This window comes from Sorex fumeus, unplaced genomic scaffold, assembly GCF_029834395.1.
Source record: "Sorex fumeus unplaced genomic scaffold, SorFum_2.1 ptg000039l, whole genome shotgun sequence".
Classification (NCBI taxonomy): Eukaryota; Metazoa; Chordata; class Mammalia; order Eulipotyphla; family Soricidae; genus Sorex; species Sorex fumeus.
In genome coordinates this window covers 28222494-28240121 of record NW_026606096.1, presented here as the reverse complement: position 1 = coordinate 28240121, position 17628 = coordinate 28222494, and the positions used below count along the sequence as shown (strand labels likewise).

At 53.8% G+C, this 17628-nt stretch overlaps 1 protein-coding gene across 1 annotated transcript in view; it reads left to right on the top strand.

Annotated features, from left to right (window-relative positions):
* The window catches only part of FHIP1A (FHF complex subunit HOOK interacting protein 1A), a 212394-nt gene extending 197167 nt beyond the window's left edge, over window positions 1–15227 (top strand). Inside the window, exons 11-14 of the mRNA XM_056119088.1 lie at window positions 3558–4748; window positions 11254–11432; window positions 11909–12047; window positions 14135–15227. Of these exons, the coding sequence (XP_055975063.1) occupies window positions 3558–4748; window positions 11254–11432; window positions 11909–12047; window positions 14135–14388 (1763 nt within the window). The 3' untranslated portion in view covers window positions 14389–15227. The remainder of the gene's footprint in view (window positions 1–3557; window positions 4749–11253; window positions 11433–11908; window positions 12048–14134) is intronic.
* Window positions 15228–17628: the final 2401 nt, after the last annotated feature.

The following is a 17628-nucleotide window of genomic DNA, read 5'->3' as shown; positions in this document are numbered from 1 at the left end:
ATATGGGAGGCTGGTGATTGGACCTGGGTTGGCCACAGCAAGGCAAATGCCCTACCCACTTACAATTACTCCAGCCCACCCCCTTTTTCTCTTGAACACATTTCTCTCTCTCTCTCTCTCTCTCTCTCTCTCACTCTATCTCTCTCTCCCTCTTATTTCCTCCTTTCCTCCCTCTCTCTCCCCCTCTCCCTCTTTCCCTCTCTCCTTCCTTCCCTCTCTCCCTCTTCCTTCCTCCACATGTTCCCAAAATAAAGCTATTAGGATGCACACACACACATGTGCTTTTTTTTTTTTTTAAATTTATTTATTGAATCACTGTGGGAAAGGTTACAAAGCTTTCAGGTTTATGTCTCAGTCATGCAAATATCAAACACATTTCCCTTTACCAATACTTATTTTTTACCAAGAAGAACCCCAATAAATCCCCACCCCCCACCCCTCCCCGTCCCTGTGAGGCAGATGAATTCTAGTTAACACTCTATCTGCTTTGATTAGATTCATTGTTTCAATAAAAGATTCACCACTATTATTTAGCGTTTACCCCCCCCCCCCCCACAAATCAGACATGCTGAAAAAGCATTGTGAAGTGATTTGCTTTCTACAGCTGGGTTCAAGAATTAAATGTTGGTTTTGGATTTCTGCTATTTTACCTATTGACCCTGGAAGTATTTCTACTGAAAGTCAGATAGTTAAGAAATTGGTTTCTGTGTTCTGGAGTCGTGGCCGTGCTGGAGAGCCGCTCGCGGGGGGCAACCGGTGGCCTCGGTAGGGCGTGAAGGGCGGAGCGAAACGCCCCCCTTCCCATGAGGTTTTAGTCGCCCCCACACTCCCGGCTCATACCTGCTGTCCACAAGGCTCCCATGTGGCCGCCATCTTTCTTTCCAGAGAGGAGCGGGCGAATGGGGCAACACCCTTTCCCCTCCGGCAGACTTGATGGGCTGGATCAACGCATAGTCCGTTCACTTTTCTGCTCCAAGCTGCTGGGTTCTGCATTAAGTCCTTGTGCTTCTGGGGCCATGGCTGTGCTGGAGAGCCGCTCGTGGGGGGCGACTTGTGACCTCGGTAGGGCGTGAAGGACGGACCGGAACGCCCCCCGACCCATGAGGTTTTAGTTGCCCCCACTCCCCCGGCTCATACCTGCTGTCCACAAGGCTCCCATGTGGCCGCCATCTTTCTTTCCAGAGAGGAGAGGGCGAATGGGGCAACACCCTTTCCCCTCCGGCAGACTTGATGGCCTGGATCAATGCATAGTCCGTTCACTTTTCTGGTCCAAGCTGCTGGGTTCTGCATTAAGTCCTTGTGCTTCTGGGGCCATGGCTGTGCTGGAGAGCCGCTCGTGGGGGGCAACTGGTGACCTCGGTAGGGCGTGAAGGACGGACCGGAACGCCCCCCTTCCCATGAGGTTTTAGTCGCCCCAACACCCCTGGCTCATACCTGCTGTCCACAAGGCTCCCATGTGGCCGCCATCTTTCTTTCCAGAGGGAGGAGGGTGGAAGGGAGCAACACCCTTTCCCCTCCGGCAGACTTGATGGCCTGGATTAACGCATAGTCCGTTCACTTTTCTGCTCCAAGCTGCTGGGTTCTGCATTAAGTCCTTGTGCTTCAGGGGCCGTGGCTGTTCTGGAGAGCCGCTCACGGGGGGCAACTGGTGACCTCGGTAGGGCGTGAAGGACGGACCGGAACGCCCCCCTTCCCATGAGGTTTTAGTCGCCCCCACACCCCTGGCTCATACCTGCTGTCCACAAGGCTCCCATGTGGCCGCCATCTTTCTTTCCAGAGAGGAGAGGGCGAATGGGGCAACACCCTTTCCCCTCCGGCAGACTTGATGGGCTGGATTAACGCATAGTCCTTTCACTTTTCTGCTCCAAGCTGCTGGGTTCTGCATTAAGCCCTTGTGCTTCTGGGGCTGTGGCAGTGCTGGAGAGCCGCTCGTGGGGGGCAACTGGTGACCTCGGTAGGGCGTGAAGGACACATGTGCTCTTAGAAGATATTCTGGCACATTTTAACTACTACAAAATGATCACTAGTAGTTGTGTGCTTTTATTTAGAGTAGACAATTTTAAAAAGCTAGCCTTCAAGGGGTAAAGCTGTGAAAAATGAATCCCATTTGTCCTGGTGACCTGGAAACGAGTCTTCTTAAAGTCTCAATTCTGGCCCAGGAGGGGAGAGATTTAGATCATGGGGAGACAAGAAACTTGCAAAAGTGTGGCATCAGCACCATTATTCCGGCTGGTGAGAGGTGACCCACATGTGGACTGCGGCCCTGGCTGAGGGTGATCCTTTGCCTCTGAGCCTCAGTTTCTCCCTCTGCCACTGGGGAAAGAGGCGTCTTGCTTGACATTGAGGCAGCTACAAGGACTCGTGTCTGGCATGGACAAAGCGGCTGCTGCTTTGCTGGTACTTTAGAAATTTGCTTTTCTTTGAGCGTCTTTCTTTCTAAAGGAAAGTTCAAACTTGACCACAGACCTTTTTACAGCCACCTCAGGTACAGAACTATGACCTCAAAGTGCAGAGTGGCTTGTGGTAAAGCACTGAGCATCTTGGGTAGAGACTGTGACTTTACTCAGCGACTGTTTGATCCATGGGGTTCGTCTGCCGTCCCCAGGAAGACAAGAGGAGCTAGCAGGCCTTTATCAAAATCCAGGGCTTTAGAGAAAACCCTCGCCCTGGGGACACGGTCTGACAGCAGCTCCTTGACTTGGGCATCCGAGTTTCCGTCTGTGGCCTTAGTTACAACCCCCCTCCCCCACACCATACACACACACACACACACACACACACACACACACACACACACACACCCCTCCCTGAATGTAGTTTCTGGTATATTCTCTCTTATTTTGTTTTATTTAGGGGCCACACCCAGAGGTGTGGGGGATCAGGGGACCAAACTCAGTCAGGCTTGAGCAAGAGAGGCACCTAACCCGTTGTACTAGGGTCCCAGGCCCATAGTCTGTCCTCCTTAAAACACAGCTTTTTTTGTATTTGTTAAAAATTTTATTTGGCGGGGGGGGGGGGGGGGTGACTTGGCTTATTAGTAGTGTGGCAGGATGACCCTGGCAGTGCTGGAGGGGACCAGGGAGGGGTGCTGCGGTCCCCCTACCGCGCACATGGTCTCCTCATTTGTATTCTCCCCTGTCCTCAAATGTGGCCATTTAACTATTTAGAAACCACCCATTAAGCACATCCTTACAGTTAATTTTGTTTTTAAATTTTATTGAGATAGATTCTTACAGAGCTGTTTATGATTAGGTTTCAGTCATCCAGTGTTCCAACACCCATCCCTCCACCATTTCCCAGCACCAGAGTCCCTCTTTCTTCTTTTTCCGTCCTTACACTTTTTAACTTTCTGTATCTTTTCTGAAGAAGCAGTAGTTTACAACATGGCACATGTTTAGGGGTGCCGTATTGTAAACTCTCCTTCGAAGCCTGTCACCCCCTGTCTCCCACCCTCTCTTAGACAACAGTCTGTGGTGACTAGAGCCAAGAAGCAGGTGAGTTGACTTTCAGGAGCCCCCCGCCCCGCTCAGGACCTGCCTGACACTTCTCTCCCGCAGGGCCTTCAGAGGAGCTGCTCCCCCAGGCCTGCGGCCCGGCCGCCTGCATCGTGGAGTATGGCCGCGCCCTGGACATCAGCTACTTGCAGTACCTGTGGGAGGCGCACACCAGCATCATGCGCTGTGAGCGAGCCTGCCGTGTATGGTCCGCCCGCTACGACGGCGACAGCCCACGGCCTGAGACCAGCGCTGCCCAGCCCCCGCAAGAGCTCCCCGGGAACCCCAGCTCCCACCTGCCCCCACCCAAGGACAAGGGCCACACGGAGCTGGAGTGGGATGACAGCTACGATACCGGCATGTCTTCCGGGGCCCCAGCCGACCAGCCCGAGCCCCCAGCCCCCGTGGAGCCCCCCAGGCACATCCAGGAGATGAAGAAGAGCGCTCTCCTGCTCTTCAAGGGTACCTACATCGAAGAGTCGGACTTCCAGGATGACGTGATGGTGTACAGGCTGTGTGCCCAGAAGGATGCCCAGGACAGGGCTGCGCCCCCAAATCCCCCCACAGACAACGGCCCCTTGTCTGGCCCCCAGCCGGAAGCAGACCCAGGGGAGGAAGACCACAGTGACCATTCTGATCTGTCCCCAAAGCAGGCCCAGGAGCCGCGACAGGAGCCAGGATCTGATGGAGCCCCCGACTGGGACACAGAGTTAGCAGCCCCCGTCTTCGCAGCTGAGCCTCAGACACACCCCTCAGCCGTGAACCCAGAGGGGAAAGATACTGCCCAGCACCCCATGGCTGTGAACCCAGAGGGGGACGATACTACCCAGCACCCCATGGCCGTGAACCCACAGGGGGATGATACTGCCCAACACCCCATGGCCGTGAACCCAGAAGGGGAAGATACTTCCCAGCACCCCACAGCACCCCCCGACGGGGAGGATCTCATTGCCCAGTATGACCAGATCATCAAAGAGCTGGATTCTGTCCCCGAGGGCTTGCTGGAGGCGAGTTTCTCCCCTGACAATCCTTCCTTGCACACAGCCGAGCAGGAGGAGGAGCGGGGAGAGAGCAGAGCCAAGGAGGAGGAAGAGGAGGGGAGGAAGGTGCTGGAGGAGGAGGAGGACGATGACTTCGACTCCTTGATAGCGGAGCCCCCTGCCCTGGAGCGCCTGGAGTGCCCGTTCGGGGTGAGAGATGACCCCGCCTGTGCCTCACGCCAGCCCCCGAGGACTCAGAACACCCCGTTCACAGGTGACAAGTTTGCCTTGCTTTGCCATTTCTGCTTTTCAGAATGTGTGTCCATTTTGCAGGAGGAAGGCCTGGTAGGGGACTGCCAGGGGCTCCACTAGCCTCACCAACGGGGGCAAATCCATTCTGGAGAGAGAAAGGAGGCCTGGATTCTGTTTCATTTCACTTGATTCTGTCACTCTGGCAGTAATTTTCTGTGCCTCTGATCCAGCACACTCGAGGTTAAATTGTAGAACTTTGAGTCCTTTTCCTTATTATTCTTCAGTGGTAGCCCTGTTGAAACACATAAGAAGTTCAGTTTCATAGCCTTGTCATCTTCAGTCTAACATTTTTATTTTCTCAGCATTTATGTTTATTTGTATGGAAGAATAACAGTAGCCAGAGTAAGGCGGGTAAGGCCCTTGCCTTGCATGTGGCCAACCCCTCTTCAATCCTGGGCATCACATGTGCTTGCCCCAAGCAGTGTTGGCTTGTTCTCTGCCCCTTCCCAACTCACCAAAACAGTGAACTGGGTATTCTGGGAAGACACTGTGCATGATAAGATAGGTGAGAGGGTGGGGGAGGGATGGGATTGGATAGGCTGGCAGCCTAGACTAGCTCAGGAGAAGATGGAATGGGTTGGGGGCAGGGGTAGTGTAGGGTAGGGGGTAGGCCAGTAGTTTAGGGGAAAGAATCCTTTGACTAGGCTGGGCTGACAGCAGAGGAATCAGTGCAGAAACCATCAGGACTCACAGGCCAGCACATCTGCAGATGAGGAAGTGGGCGGGAGAGGTACAGAATGTTCCTGAAGCTCAGGGAAGACTGGAGTGGGGCCCTCAGAGGTGCTCCGAAGCACAGAGCTGGCCCCACTGAGGAGCGACAGAGCCTGGAGTCATGCCCAGGCATCCTTTCTCTGCCACCTCCTGCCACAGAGCCTCCGTGCTGCTGACACTCCCAGTGTTCCTGGGACTGCATTCCCCCTGTGCCCTCTCACAGGGTAACGGGTGTCTCTCCCTGGCCAGCCGAGGGAGCTTGGAGGAGGGAGGCCAGAATCCTGCCTCCTCCAGCCACCTAGAAGTCACTTGCAGCTTTTGTCCAGCCAGGTTGGCTTAGCGTGATTTTCAGGAGCTCTTCCTCCTTCCTGCAATCTTTATTCATCTATCTACTGAGCAGTTATTGAAGAAGGAGAAAGCTTTTAATTCCACAATGAAAAGGGTGGAGGTTCTAGTGGAGACACATTTCAGTGTGAATGGCTTTTAATTAAAATCCAATCAGTCAGTCAATCATAAGTCAAGCAACTGGATAGTCTCTTCCAATCACGAAGGGCAGGGCAGGGAAGGACTTAGGAGGGGCTCTACCGTTTAGAGGGGGTGCAGAGCCAAGGGGATGGGGGTGTGGAAATAACCTGGCAATCACAGTTTTGTATGAGTTCCCTCATTCATGCTCACCCAGGAGGTACCCGGATTGAACTCTCCACAGCATCAGGGTTGCCTAGGGCTGATGGACATTGTTCTTCCTTGATTCCCTTTTCATAGGGACCACTCTGGGCAGGGCTCGGGGGCCACACAGTAGCAGGGGTTCCACCGAGGACCTGGCACATAAGCTTCCACTGGAGCCAGCTCCTGCCCTTTAAAATGCCAACACAAGGACTGGACAGACAGTACAGGGCTTACCTTGTTCAGCCTCTGACGCCACATGTGGTTCCCTGAGCACAGAGCCAGGAGGAGCCCCTGACCACTGCAGATACTCAAAATTAAATGTAAATATTTTTCTTTTGGTGGCATGGCCCCAAAATCCCACCAAGAAATAGAAGGTCAGCTTTTTTGGGTCCAGAAAGATGGCTCAGCAGGCCGGACATGTGTGAGAGGCCTGGGTTGGATCCCGTGGTCCCCAGAGCAACCCCAGTAAAGAGCCAGGAATAGCATCTGAGCACTGCTAGGGAGGGTCTCAAAGCAAAAAAGGACAAAAAATAGAATGCAACTTTCTTTAAACGGGGTTACATCCCTGGGAAATACGTTACATCCCTGGGAAGTACAGGAGCTGAGAAAACTAAATATATATCAGGACAAAAGCTAATATGATTCCTTTAAAAAATGTATCATGTCTTGTCACTACTACACCTGGGAGCCAACATAAAATAATGAGTCTGGGGTGCGCATAGGTCATTTTGACCAGCTTGCCTCCTTTGGAACTTGGGCCACATCTGTTTTCTCTCCATGGAGGTGAACCCGGCAGTTCCCAGCCTCCGAGTGCTGCATGGCACCAGCCTGACTTCCGTCTCTCCAGACTCTTGGTGGCTACAGGCATGGACTTACTTTCTAACCAAATCAGAGCATGCCATGGCTCTAACCAACTGTGTTGCTCAAGCATGTCACGATTTCTCAGCACCAGACACACACCATGCTTGGTTCTGAGGGTGCCCAGTGAAATGAAGGAGTATGTTGGGGCGTGGAGTCAGGGTACAGCAGGTAGGGTGCCTGCCTTGCACACAGCCAACCCAGATTCAATCTCCATCACCCAATATCTTCTCCCAAGACCCACCCGGAGTGATCCCCAAGTAAAGAACCAGGAGTAAGCCTTGGGCTCCTCTGGGTGTGGCCTGCAGACACAAAGGAGCCTGCAGCCCTGTCAATGGAATGAGCTCCATGAAGAAGGTGTTCCCAGTCCTGAGGGAACATCCTGGGAAAGACAGGGAGTGGGATGGGCTTGTGGAGAAGGGACACAGCAGTAAGCAGAAGTGACCAGGTTGGTAGAGCATGAGGTGAACATTCAGGAGGGTGGCCGAGGAGGTGAGCATGAGGTGGCCATCCAGGAGGGTGGACGGAGGAGGTGAGCACATGGGGCCTGATGGTGCAGGCCCTGGAAGGCATGAGGGGATAGAGGAAGCCAGGCCACTGGCAGTGCCAGCTTGCGGGGAGCCTTTGGGCCAAGTCGATAATGGGGAGCTGGTGCCCAAGGACTGGAAATGCCCTTGAAGTGGTCGCGCTGGTGAGTGGTGTGTGTAAGGGCAGCCTGCAGTGATGGGCAAGACCAGTACCAGCCCCGCACTGAGTCAGCGCCGAGAACGGCAGTGCCCTCTGCACTAATTCCATCTCACAGCCACTCGGACACATAGGTGCTGAGCTGCACAACAGAGAGGTTCATGGCCCTTCTCTGTTTAGGACAGAGAAAGACCGGAAACAACCCAGTGTCCACCTGTAGGACAGTTACACAAATGCAACACCCAAATATGATCTGTGGATACCATACTTCACCACAGGAGTATCACACCCTGATCTTGAGTAACATCGACACCATTTTAAAAAAGTCTCACGGTGCTGGCTTCAGCAGCATCCTTGCTGAAATTGCAGGGAAGGTTTGGGCATCCCGCTCTTCCCCTCCCCACCCCCCAACATCAGTGACAAAGCACTGATTCATGAAACATTCCACATTCCTAAACAAAACGAGTCAGGAGAGGAAATGCCAGGGGTTTCACCTGAGCTGTGTAGAGAAACAAAACAAGGGAATAATCAGTACCTAATAATGGCACACCCTGGACTCGCATTATAAACCAGAAGTTACCAGATGATTGGGGCTGAGGACGGGAGGAAGGCAAAGGGTGATGAGAAGACACAGTTGGACAGGGGAGGAGGGTTTTGAGCACTGATGGTGACATGCGGAAACTGTATCAAAACTAAAAATGTTAATGCTTTTCTATACATTCAGCCTAAACTATAATAGTTTAAAATGAAACTGTGATGGAAACAACACAAAAGAGATATACCTGGACACCCTCCCTTCCCCGGCCCCAGGAAGCAGGAGGCTGTGCTGGTCAAGAGTATAGACTCTGGAAACTGGTGGTCTGGATGAAACAGACTTGTTTGCTAGTTGTGTGTACAATCTACCGCGTCTCTAATATGGGTAAATAAAGAACATGAGAGGCGAGAGGGAGTCGATCATGGAAAGAGCTGGGGGCCTGGGGCCTTGGTCCAGGGGGAGATTATGTGTCTTTCATGGGGGAGGCCCTGTGTGTGATTGCCAGCACTGCCCACAGAAAAGGGGAAAAAGAGCAAAGAGAAGTGCCTGAAACACGCCCAGACAATTGTATGTGGTTAGTCAAGTGCTTTATCATAGTAATCCAGCTCCTGTTTTATTATTTACACAACCTTCCTGACATCTGGTAACCCGGAACCTGTTAAGGGGGGCAGCCCGCAGGGAAAGGCCGATTCTGCACATTCCTGTACTGTTGGATCAAACAAGGGACATGATTTACTTGTTTGTTTTGTCTTTTTGCCCATACCTGGCAAGTGCTCGGGGCTCTATGTGGTACTACAGGATCAAAGCTGGGCCTCTAGCGCCTGCAGTCTGTGCTCCAGTGAGCTGTCTCTCAGCCCTTTGGATTTTTAGCTTAAGACCTGACTCGATTCAGATAGGACTGTTGTTGTTGCATTTCAGATGAGGGGCTGAGGAGACTGACCTCAGGCAGTACTGGTCCAGGTTGGGGCAGGGTCCCTGGCAGAGTGGGCGGTGCTGGGGGGAAGGGGTGGATGGTGGCCAGAGAGTGACAGGGATGATAGAGGGTCTTAGCCATCCTGAAAATGAAGCCTTGCGTTGCGGGGATGCTTATCCAGCCAGGGGAAGCAGGGGCTGGGGAGAGAAACAGCCTCCGCTCCGGCACCCCTGTGGCTCTCAGCTCTGTGACTCTGCTCTGTGGCTGGCTTGCTCCTTTCAGCAGTTCCAGTTTCCCTTAGCAACTGCTTTCTGCTAAGCAGTTTGCCCCCTCCCCCCCAAGTGCTAGAAACCACCTCAGAATTCTCAAGAATCTGAAGGGACTGACTCTCTCTTTCACCGTACACACGCCTGGGAGGTTATCCTTGTCAATCATCCTTGTCAGTCCTGACCTTCTGTCACTCAGGTGTGACTGCGAGTAAAGCCTCAGCCTGCCGTGAGGGCTGGGGAGGGTCGCTCGCTGCAGGTGGGTATCTGGTCTTAGCAGCCTGTGGAGGCTGAGGACAGGCTGTGACCTGGGAAGGGAAGTTGTTGGCTCCTGTTTACATGTAAATGTTCTACCAGCAGCTTCTTCTACCCACCCATGACTAAGCTCCTCAGTGTGTTTCCCCTAAGGAAGGAGACACAGGCTGGGCCAGGGACTGCAGTGGCAGAGGGAAGGTGTGAGGAGAGATGGTCTTCTGGTCTAGACTGGAGGGCATGGGCAGTCACCTTCATAGATCCTTCCAGATGAACCTGGAAGTCTTGGACAGCGTTAAGGGGTGATTGAGGGCATTCTGGGGTGCTAATGCAGCCCCTTCAAGTTGTTCTCACAGTGCAGTCCCCACCCCAAGTCTCTCAGTGTACTTGGCAGACTCTTCTGGTCTCCAGTGGTGAGCAAACTCTCCCTCTCCCTCCCTCTCTCTCTCTCCCCCCCCCCCCCACCTCTCTCCACTTTCTTCTCTCTCTCTCTCTCTCTAGTCAGGCTCAGTCAGAGGGGCTTATTGAAGCTAAGATTGAGCCACAGGGGCTGGCTGTGGACTCCTCCTCTACTCCCTGCCATAGGAATATGGGTCTGCCTTACTGGAAGGTTCTGTTGGGTTTCTCACTGGCAGCTGCTGCTTCCCTCTGGGTGCCCTGACCTGGTGTCACAGCAAGCGTTTCTGTGAAACTCTCCCTTTTCAGGGCCTGTGGCTCCTCCAGGTCCCAGTGGCACGTAAGAGCCACCCCACAATATTCTCACTGATTTGCTTAATGGACCGTATCCATGGTAAGAACGAAAAGCATCTTTAACTTATTTCATTAACACCAGATTAGTTTTCTTGATTTTTTCCCTGTCTTCAGTGGATTTGGACATAAAGCATATTAATTTCCTGACAACCCAGATTAATCGAAGCTGGGTTTTTAAGGCTCGATGTTGCCAATGAACTGGCCTATTCAGGCCTATGGATTTTCTTTTATACAGTAACCTGTGTCACATCAGACTTGCATGCCCCATACCAAGTCCCTCCTCTCATTTAGAAGTGACCAGGTGGTCCCGGGGTGTAGAGGCCCCACTCTGGTCCCACTGATGTCCTCTCCTCTGCTTCTCCTGTGCTTGGCCCGAACGACACTGTCTTGCTCTCATGCTAGTTGCAGGTGAACCATCCTGTAGGTGGTGAAGTGGTTGACATGGTGAATGCATGTCTCTCGGGACCTCTGATGTTGGGGGAAGCAGGCGAGGTGTGCCTTGGGGGCATTCCCGGGCTAACGGAACTACAAGAACAGCAGGGGAAAGTTTACTTCCAGTTTGAAGCTTGAATTTGTGTGTGGTTTGATTTTCCACGTTCCAGGCATGTGATTATTTTCAATGCAGCAGAACAGTTTGTGACACCGAAGGATTTGCTGCAGGCCTCTTTCTCTGGTTCCTTTGGGTGGGGTGGTGGCGGCTTCTGTGATGCCTCAGTCTCAGCGCCACGTGGGGTTGACTTGTACCCGGTGGTCTGAGAGCCAGGCTCCTGTGGCTTCTCGGGGGTGCTGGGGCACAGGCACGCTGTCCTGAAGCCTGGTACTCTGCCCACAGGGCCTTTCATCAGTGTGGTCCTGTCCAAGCTGGAGAACATGCTGGAGAATTCTCTGCACGTCAACCTGCTGCTCATTGGCATCATCACCCAGCTGGCCAGCTACCCGCAGCCCCTCCTGCGCTCCTTCCTGCTCAACACCAGCATGGTCTTCCAGCCCAGCGTTCGCTCACTCTACCAGGTGTGTGCTCCGGAGGTGCAAGGGAGAAGCCTGCCACCTCTCCTTCCCCTGGACTTTATTTTCATGTTTTAGAAAAATCCCCGTGTTGAAACCTATGTCCCTTCCTGTCCCAGTTCCCTCCATGGATGGAGAATGGGCTGTGGGCAAAGCTTCCATCTAGTTTGGTTTTTTTCAGGGTGCCTTGCCAAGAGCAGTGAAGAAAGTGCATATGGGTCCAAGGATAGTAGAGCAGGTGATGGTGCTCACTTTGCAGGTGGCCGACCCCAGCTCAGTCCCTAGTGCTGCACCACCAGGAGTAACCCATCTCACAGCCAATCGCCATGGCTCCAGGACCAGAAGGGAAAAGAAAGAGCGCCTGCCCCGTGCCCTGAAAGTGCCCTCCCATGGGGCGGCTGCACTCCGATGAGGAACTTGTAACCACAGGCTCTAAAAATCCGTCGTGAAGCCTGAACATTGGCACTGTGGTGTTTTGACAGGTGCTGGCATCAGTAAAAAATAAGATTGAGCAGTTTGCTTCAGTGGAGAGAGACTTTCCAGGTCTGCTCATCCAAGCCCAGCAGTACCTGCTGTTCCGTGTGGACATGTCCGACCTGACCCCTGAGTCACTCACCAAAGGTAAGCCAGGGCCCCCCAGGGCCTCCAAATCCCATCACTCTCCTCCCCCCCACCTCCTGAACAGGACTTCCTGGTAGCTAAACCCCAAAAATGTCTTTTTCTGATGACATTTTCCCTCTGGGATGGAGGAAGAGGAGTGAGTCTAGAAGAGGAGGATGGGAGCAAGGATTCCCCCAGCTCCAGGGGGACGCTGCTTAGGCGGTCTGAAGCTGGCCAGTTCTTCCACCTCCATTCAGCAGATGTCCATCAGCTGCTTCTGTGACTAAAGGAAGCTGGGACGTGGGTGGTCTGAGTGATGCTGTCCACTGTCCGCTCTCCGAGGGGGTCTCAGATCTCAGAAATCTCCGCATCCAGCAAAGGATGATAAACAAGCGACCTCATGAGGTTAAAGGGTGTAGTAGAGGCTATTATAAAGGAGGGAGGCAGGATAAGGGGTTACATCTGGGGACAGGAAACCAGTCCTTGGCATCTGAATGATGGGGCTGTGTGGCCTGACACTATATGTATGACACAAATCCTCGTTCTGGGCTTTGACAGATGAGGTAAAGATTCTAAGGTCCTCACAGCTAGGGAAGGACAGAGTCTGCTTTGAGGCTCAGTTCCAGGGCGTTTAGGGGTGTATGACATGGACCATGATCTGTGACTACACCAGACCCCCAGGGGAGTTGCAGGAGAGCTGGGGTGTGGGTGGAATCGGGGCTCTTTCTCTGGTTAGCATTGGACCCCCGTGATGTCAAACAGGTTTTCACTGTTATCAGGACCTGTTTGAGATTCTGCTTAGAGGTAGCAAGCAGTAGAGAGATTCTAGCAGCTTCTCTGGTTCTTCGTGGCACAAACTGTAATGAGCTTAAATCTAGAAGGATATTTAAAGCAGCAAAGTGGAGGGGTGTGTGTGTGTGTGTGTGTGTGTGTGTGTGTGTGTGTGTGTGTGTGTGTTTTAACACTAAAGACTATAGTAGTGAGATGTGGAAAGTATTATAAATGTCAAGAATTTTTAGTACTGTAGTTAAGCAACACTCTGCGAAGAGTGTTGAAAAATGGGATTGAATTCTCAGAAGCAGCCAAAATAATAAAGAGCTTGAGGATAATGAGTCATAGGGAGTAATGAGGCTGCTTGAGTAGGGGACAGGAGAAGGCACACATAATCCCCATAAATACAGTCCGGGCCTTTACCAATCCCATAAATAGAGTTCGGAAATTAAATAGTCAAGAAAGTACAACCTTCTCACTGGTCGCCTGGGTTGGATAAAAATGTAAACACTATGAAGATGTTCAAGGTCAGGCTGCTCCCATCTTTAGATGTACTGGGGTGGAACGTTCTGGAAGCCTTATTTGGAGATTTCCAAGCCCCTTCCTGCCACTGACTGCCCACACTGGCATGGGAGTGACATATTGAGGTGTCTCTAGAAGGCACCTCCATTCTAATTTTCATGGCCACAAGAAGAAGCTGTGGGGAGTGTCCCCAGAAAACCCCCGAGGCTGGAGCACAGAGCTCTGGGAAACCGGCCCCCCAGATAGTGAGAGCTGCCCGGTCTCAGCCCTGCAGGGCAGGGGCACAGGTGCAGCCTCTGTGTGTCCCAGGGGACCTGGGGGTCACTAACCTGCACTTCACTGCTTACCTGGACTGCCTCTTTCGTTCCGCCCCTCATCATGGCCTGGGATGCAGAGGGGTCCCCCATGAACCCATGTTTGCACCACAGTTTCTCAGGTTCTGGGATACAGCTATCATGGCACATCTCTCTGGAGATTTGAGCTAGATCCGAGTTAGATTTGAGTGTCCCGGGTTGTGCCTCAGACTTTAGTCTATCACAGGAACCCCCCCCCCCCCCCCACTTCACCAACTAGTCCTTGTGCTAATACCACTGCCCCAAATCAAAGCAACACAGTGGCAGGTCCGTGTGTCATGGGAGGAGGTGGGCACAGGGCTTGGTGGGTCCATGTGTCATGGAAGGAGGTGGGCGCAGGGCTTGGCGGGTCCGTGTGTCATGGGAGGAGGTGGGCGCAGGGCTTGGCAGTTCTGTGTGTCATGGGAAGAGGTGGGCACTGGGCTATGGAGCGCCACCCAACATGCTGCTTTCTGCTTTCAGATTCCATTCAGGAGGCGTCCAGGGCAGGAAGCGCCAAGAACCTTTTGGATGGACCCCCGAAAGTGCTTCAGCCCTTCCTGAGCAACCGAGCCAAGGTGGCCGGGGTGCCCCCCAGCCTGCCCCTGCCCGTGCGGAACCCCATGCTGGCGGCCGCGCTCTTCCCGGAGTTCCTGAAGGAGCTGGCGGCGCTGGCGCAGGAGCACTCCCTGCTGTGCCACACGCTCCCGGGCGGCTGCGAGGACGCCTGCTGCTAGCTCGGCCGGGGCGAGGGTTTACGTGTCTTGACTGAATGTTCAACGCAAAGCTGCTTACGAAACTTTCCACTTTGAGATTTCCTGACAATACTTGATTTGGGGGGATCTGACGGGGCCTCCCCATCTCCCTCCTACCCTCGGGCCAGGCCCATCATCTTAGCCTCACAGACAGGTGACGTCTCCGAAGTGGGGGGCTCCTCGGGCAGAATTTCTTCGGTCCATTTTGCCTCAAGTTGTTTGGTGGTTTGGCTCCCGTCCCCTGGAGTTTCTCCCTCTTGCCACCTCAGTGAATCTGGGAATTCAGCCGTTTCCAGAAGTGCCCTCCCGTCAGAGGGCCGCATCTCTCACCAGCCCATAAAGACCGCACACCCACTCCAGTGCCTTCCGTGTTTGGCATCCACACTCAGGGGGAGTAGAGAGGGGAGCCCCCCGTCCCTGGCCAGGCACCTGCTCTGTGTCCCTTGAACTGGACTTGCCCTGCCCCCAGTCCTTGTGACGGCACAGGCTGATCCATCTGATCCATCAGTCTCCACTGTCTGCCTGGGAAGTCAGACCCCGCAGGAACTTGCAATGTGGGGACACAGTCTTGGAGTTCCTGACCCCCACACTGAAAATTGCCTTATTTTCCTAAGACTCGCACCTTCTGGGTTAGGCCCATGCAGACGGCCACTCTGGGTTTCAGAAAAGCCCTTGATCACATGGAGAGAATGCGGCCCCCGGTCCGATCACAAGAGGCCAGCCGCGCTTCTGTGTTTGGGGGACGGAGGGTGGACAGTAAACTCAGTCCTGCCTGTAAAAACACTGGAACAATGGGGCGGTATTATAAGTTTCTTGTTTGATTTTTCTAGTTTGTTGCACTTTGTTGAGACACAGGGACTGTCCAGCCACATGGGGGACAGGGATGCCGATGCAAATGGGTCTCAGGGGGTCCTGCAAGAGGCAGGTGTCTGCTTGGGCCTCACTCATGCAGCACTGTGTCTTCTGAGTAGTGGGGTCCGTTAGTCATCGACATGATGTATTAGTGCCTCTCTGCTCCCCTGCCTCCTCCACGAGCAATGACCGTACCAGAGTCAGCATGTCCTTAACCCGGCAGCGCCCAGAACAACTGCCGGCTAAGGACCAGACATCCACGCCTGATATTTGGGACTTCAGTCCCACACATGGGGGGCGGGGAGGCAGGGGTGGAGAATGGGCTCCTCCACAGTCTCTGAGTAGCCCTCCCCCTCCCCCCCCCCCCGGCCTCCACCATTGTCCCTGCAGCCTCAGCTCCTTTCAGTGGGCAGAGGATGGGCTGCAGGGCAGAGGCTGTCTGGGCACCCGGGGTCTTGCAGCAGAGAGAGACACACGGAGGGGGCACGGGCCTTGCATGGCTCCTGGGAGCCAGCCTCAACATGTTGGCGTGGTAAGCCGGGAGCCAGAGATGCCGATCGCCGTTTTTCATTCCTGACTTCAGGTGTGTTGTCTTCAGAAATGGGCCGCCCAGCTGGAGGGGTGGAGGCAGTGGGCAGAGGGTGGAAGCTTCACGACCCCTCATGTTTGCACGCCCTCACGTCTCCCCTCTCCAGGCACGAGCAGCAGGGACAGGAGCAGCAGTGCTGACGCTGTAATTTATTCTCCTCTCGCTTTGTTTTGCACAAGCGTTTTCTCTTCCCGCTCCAATCCTGCACATCGCCAGGTGTGGAAAAGGTTGCTGTGCCTTCAGGAAACTGGCCTTCGCATTGGGGTTTGATTTGCACTTCCCTCCTTCCCGCAGCCAGCAGGCCTCCACAGAGTACACCCGTGCCCGGTGGGGACGGTGTCCTGGAGAGAGCTGGACTCTGCCTCTTCTGTCCCTGTCAGTGGAGGGATGCGGAGTTCTGGGGTGGCCTCACTCCAGGGAGAAGAGCCTCAGTCTCAGACACCCCTCTATTTCCACTCCCTCCCCCCTCCCCCCAATGCGCTTCCTGTGCTGGGCTCTGGGTTTCCAGCGTGGAGTTGGGAAATGAGCCCGTGTGCCCCTGAGTGACTACCTGCCCTCCAGCTGTCAGTGTGAACCTGAGATGGGGCGGGCCAGAGCAGACTCGAGCCAGGAGAGGGGCAGTGCCTGGCTGGGAGGCATGGGGTGGGGGGTTGCTGGGGTTGCTCTCAGGGCTAGGAAGATGTTGCATCTTAGACCTCCCACAGGGAAGGGCCAGGGGTGCTGTCTACTCTTCCTGTCTGTGAGTAGGTGAGACCCTGGGGAGCAATCTTCTCTTAAAAATAATGAGTTTTGGGGGGAATATTGAGAGATACTTGGCAAACTTAGGAATGGGGTCCACCGGCAAGGATCCTCTTCCATGTGGCGGACCCCTCCATGGACCTTGGTGCTGCTTTGCCTCCTACAAGTGGCTACCACAGCCCTGTGCTGGTACCCTCACCCCTACTCCGGCTTCTGGAGCAGCACCTCATTCCCCTCCACTATAGCAAGGGATGTGAGATGCCAGGATATTTAAAACGGAGATTTGGGAGGCCAGCGAGAGAGTGCCTCAGGCAAGAAACTTGCCCTGACCCGGGTTTGATCTCTGGCACTGCTTATGAGCACTGCCAGGAGAAGCCCTGAGCATGGCTGGGTATTGCCCCCTCGCTATCCCCTTCAAAACTGAGATTTTGGAAATTGCCAAAGAAACATTAAAACATTTCCAAGACTTCCAGGTTGAGTGGAGCCTCAAATATAATACTGAGGGGTACGGGTCATTGATTAGTTTCCCGGCTCTGATTCTGACATGGGCATGGGTGCAGTAGCCCTGGAACTGGCATTTTCCTCATCACTGGATCCTTCCTTGCCCCAGTGTTGGGGGGAATTAAGACATCACCCCTGTTTGAGCATTTTAGAGGATTACTTGGACGTGCTAGCATTGGACCAAGGTCCCTGTCCTGCGTTGGGAGGACAGCTATGTTACCGGAAGCACCTGGGCCTGAGTCAACAGCTCTCGTGAGGGTAGGTGCTTAGCCCAAGGTGGAGAGGGAAGGCAGGTTTTGGGGTGGCCTGTTCATTGGGGCGACCAGTTCTTAATATGTCTGGCTCACTTGGGTAGCTGGAACCTGGGAGGTGGATTCTTTTACCTGAGAGGTGGACTTTTTTTTTTTTTTTGGCAAAACCCAGCAATGCTCAGGGGTTACTCCTGGCTCTGCACTCAGGAATTATTCCTGGCAGTGCTTGGGGAACCATATGGGATGCCGGGGATTGAATCCTGGTTGGCTGCATGTAAGGCAAACACCCTA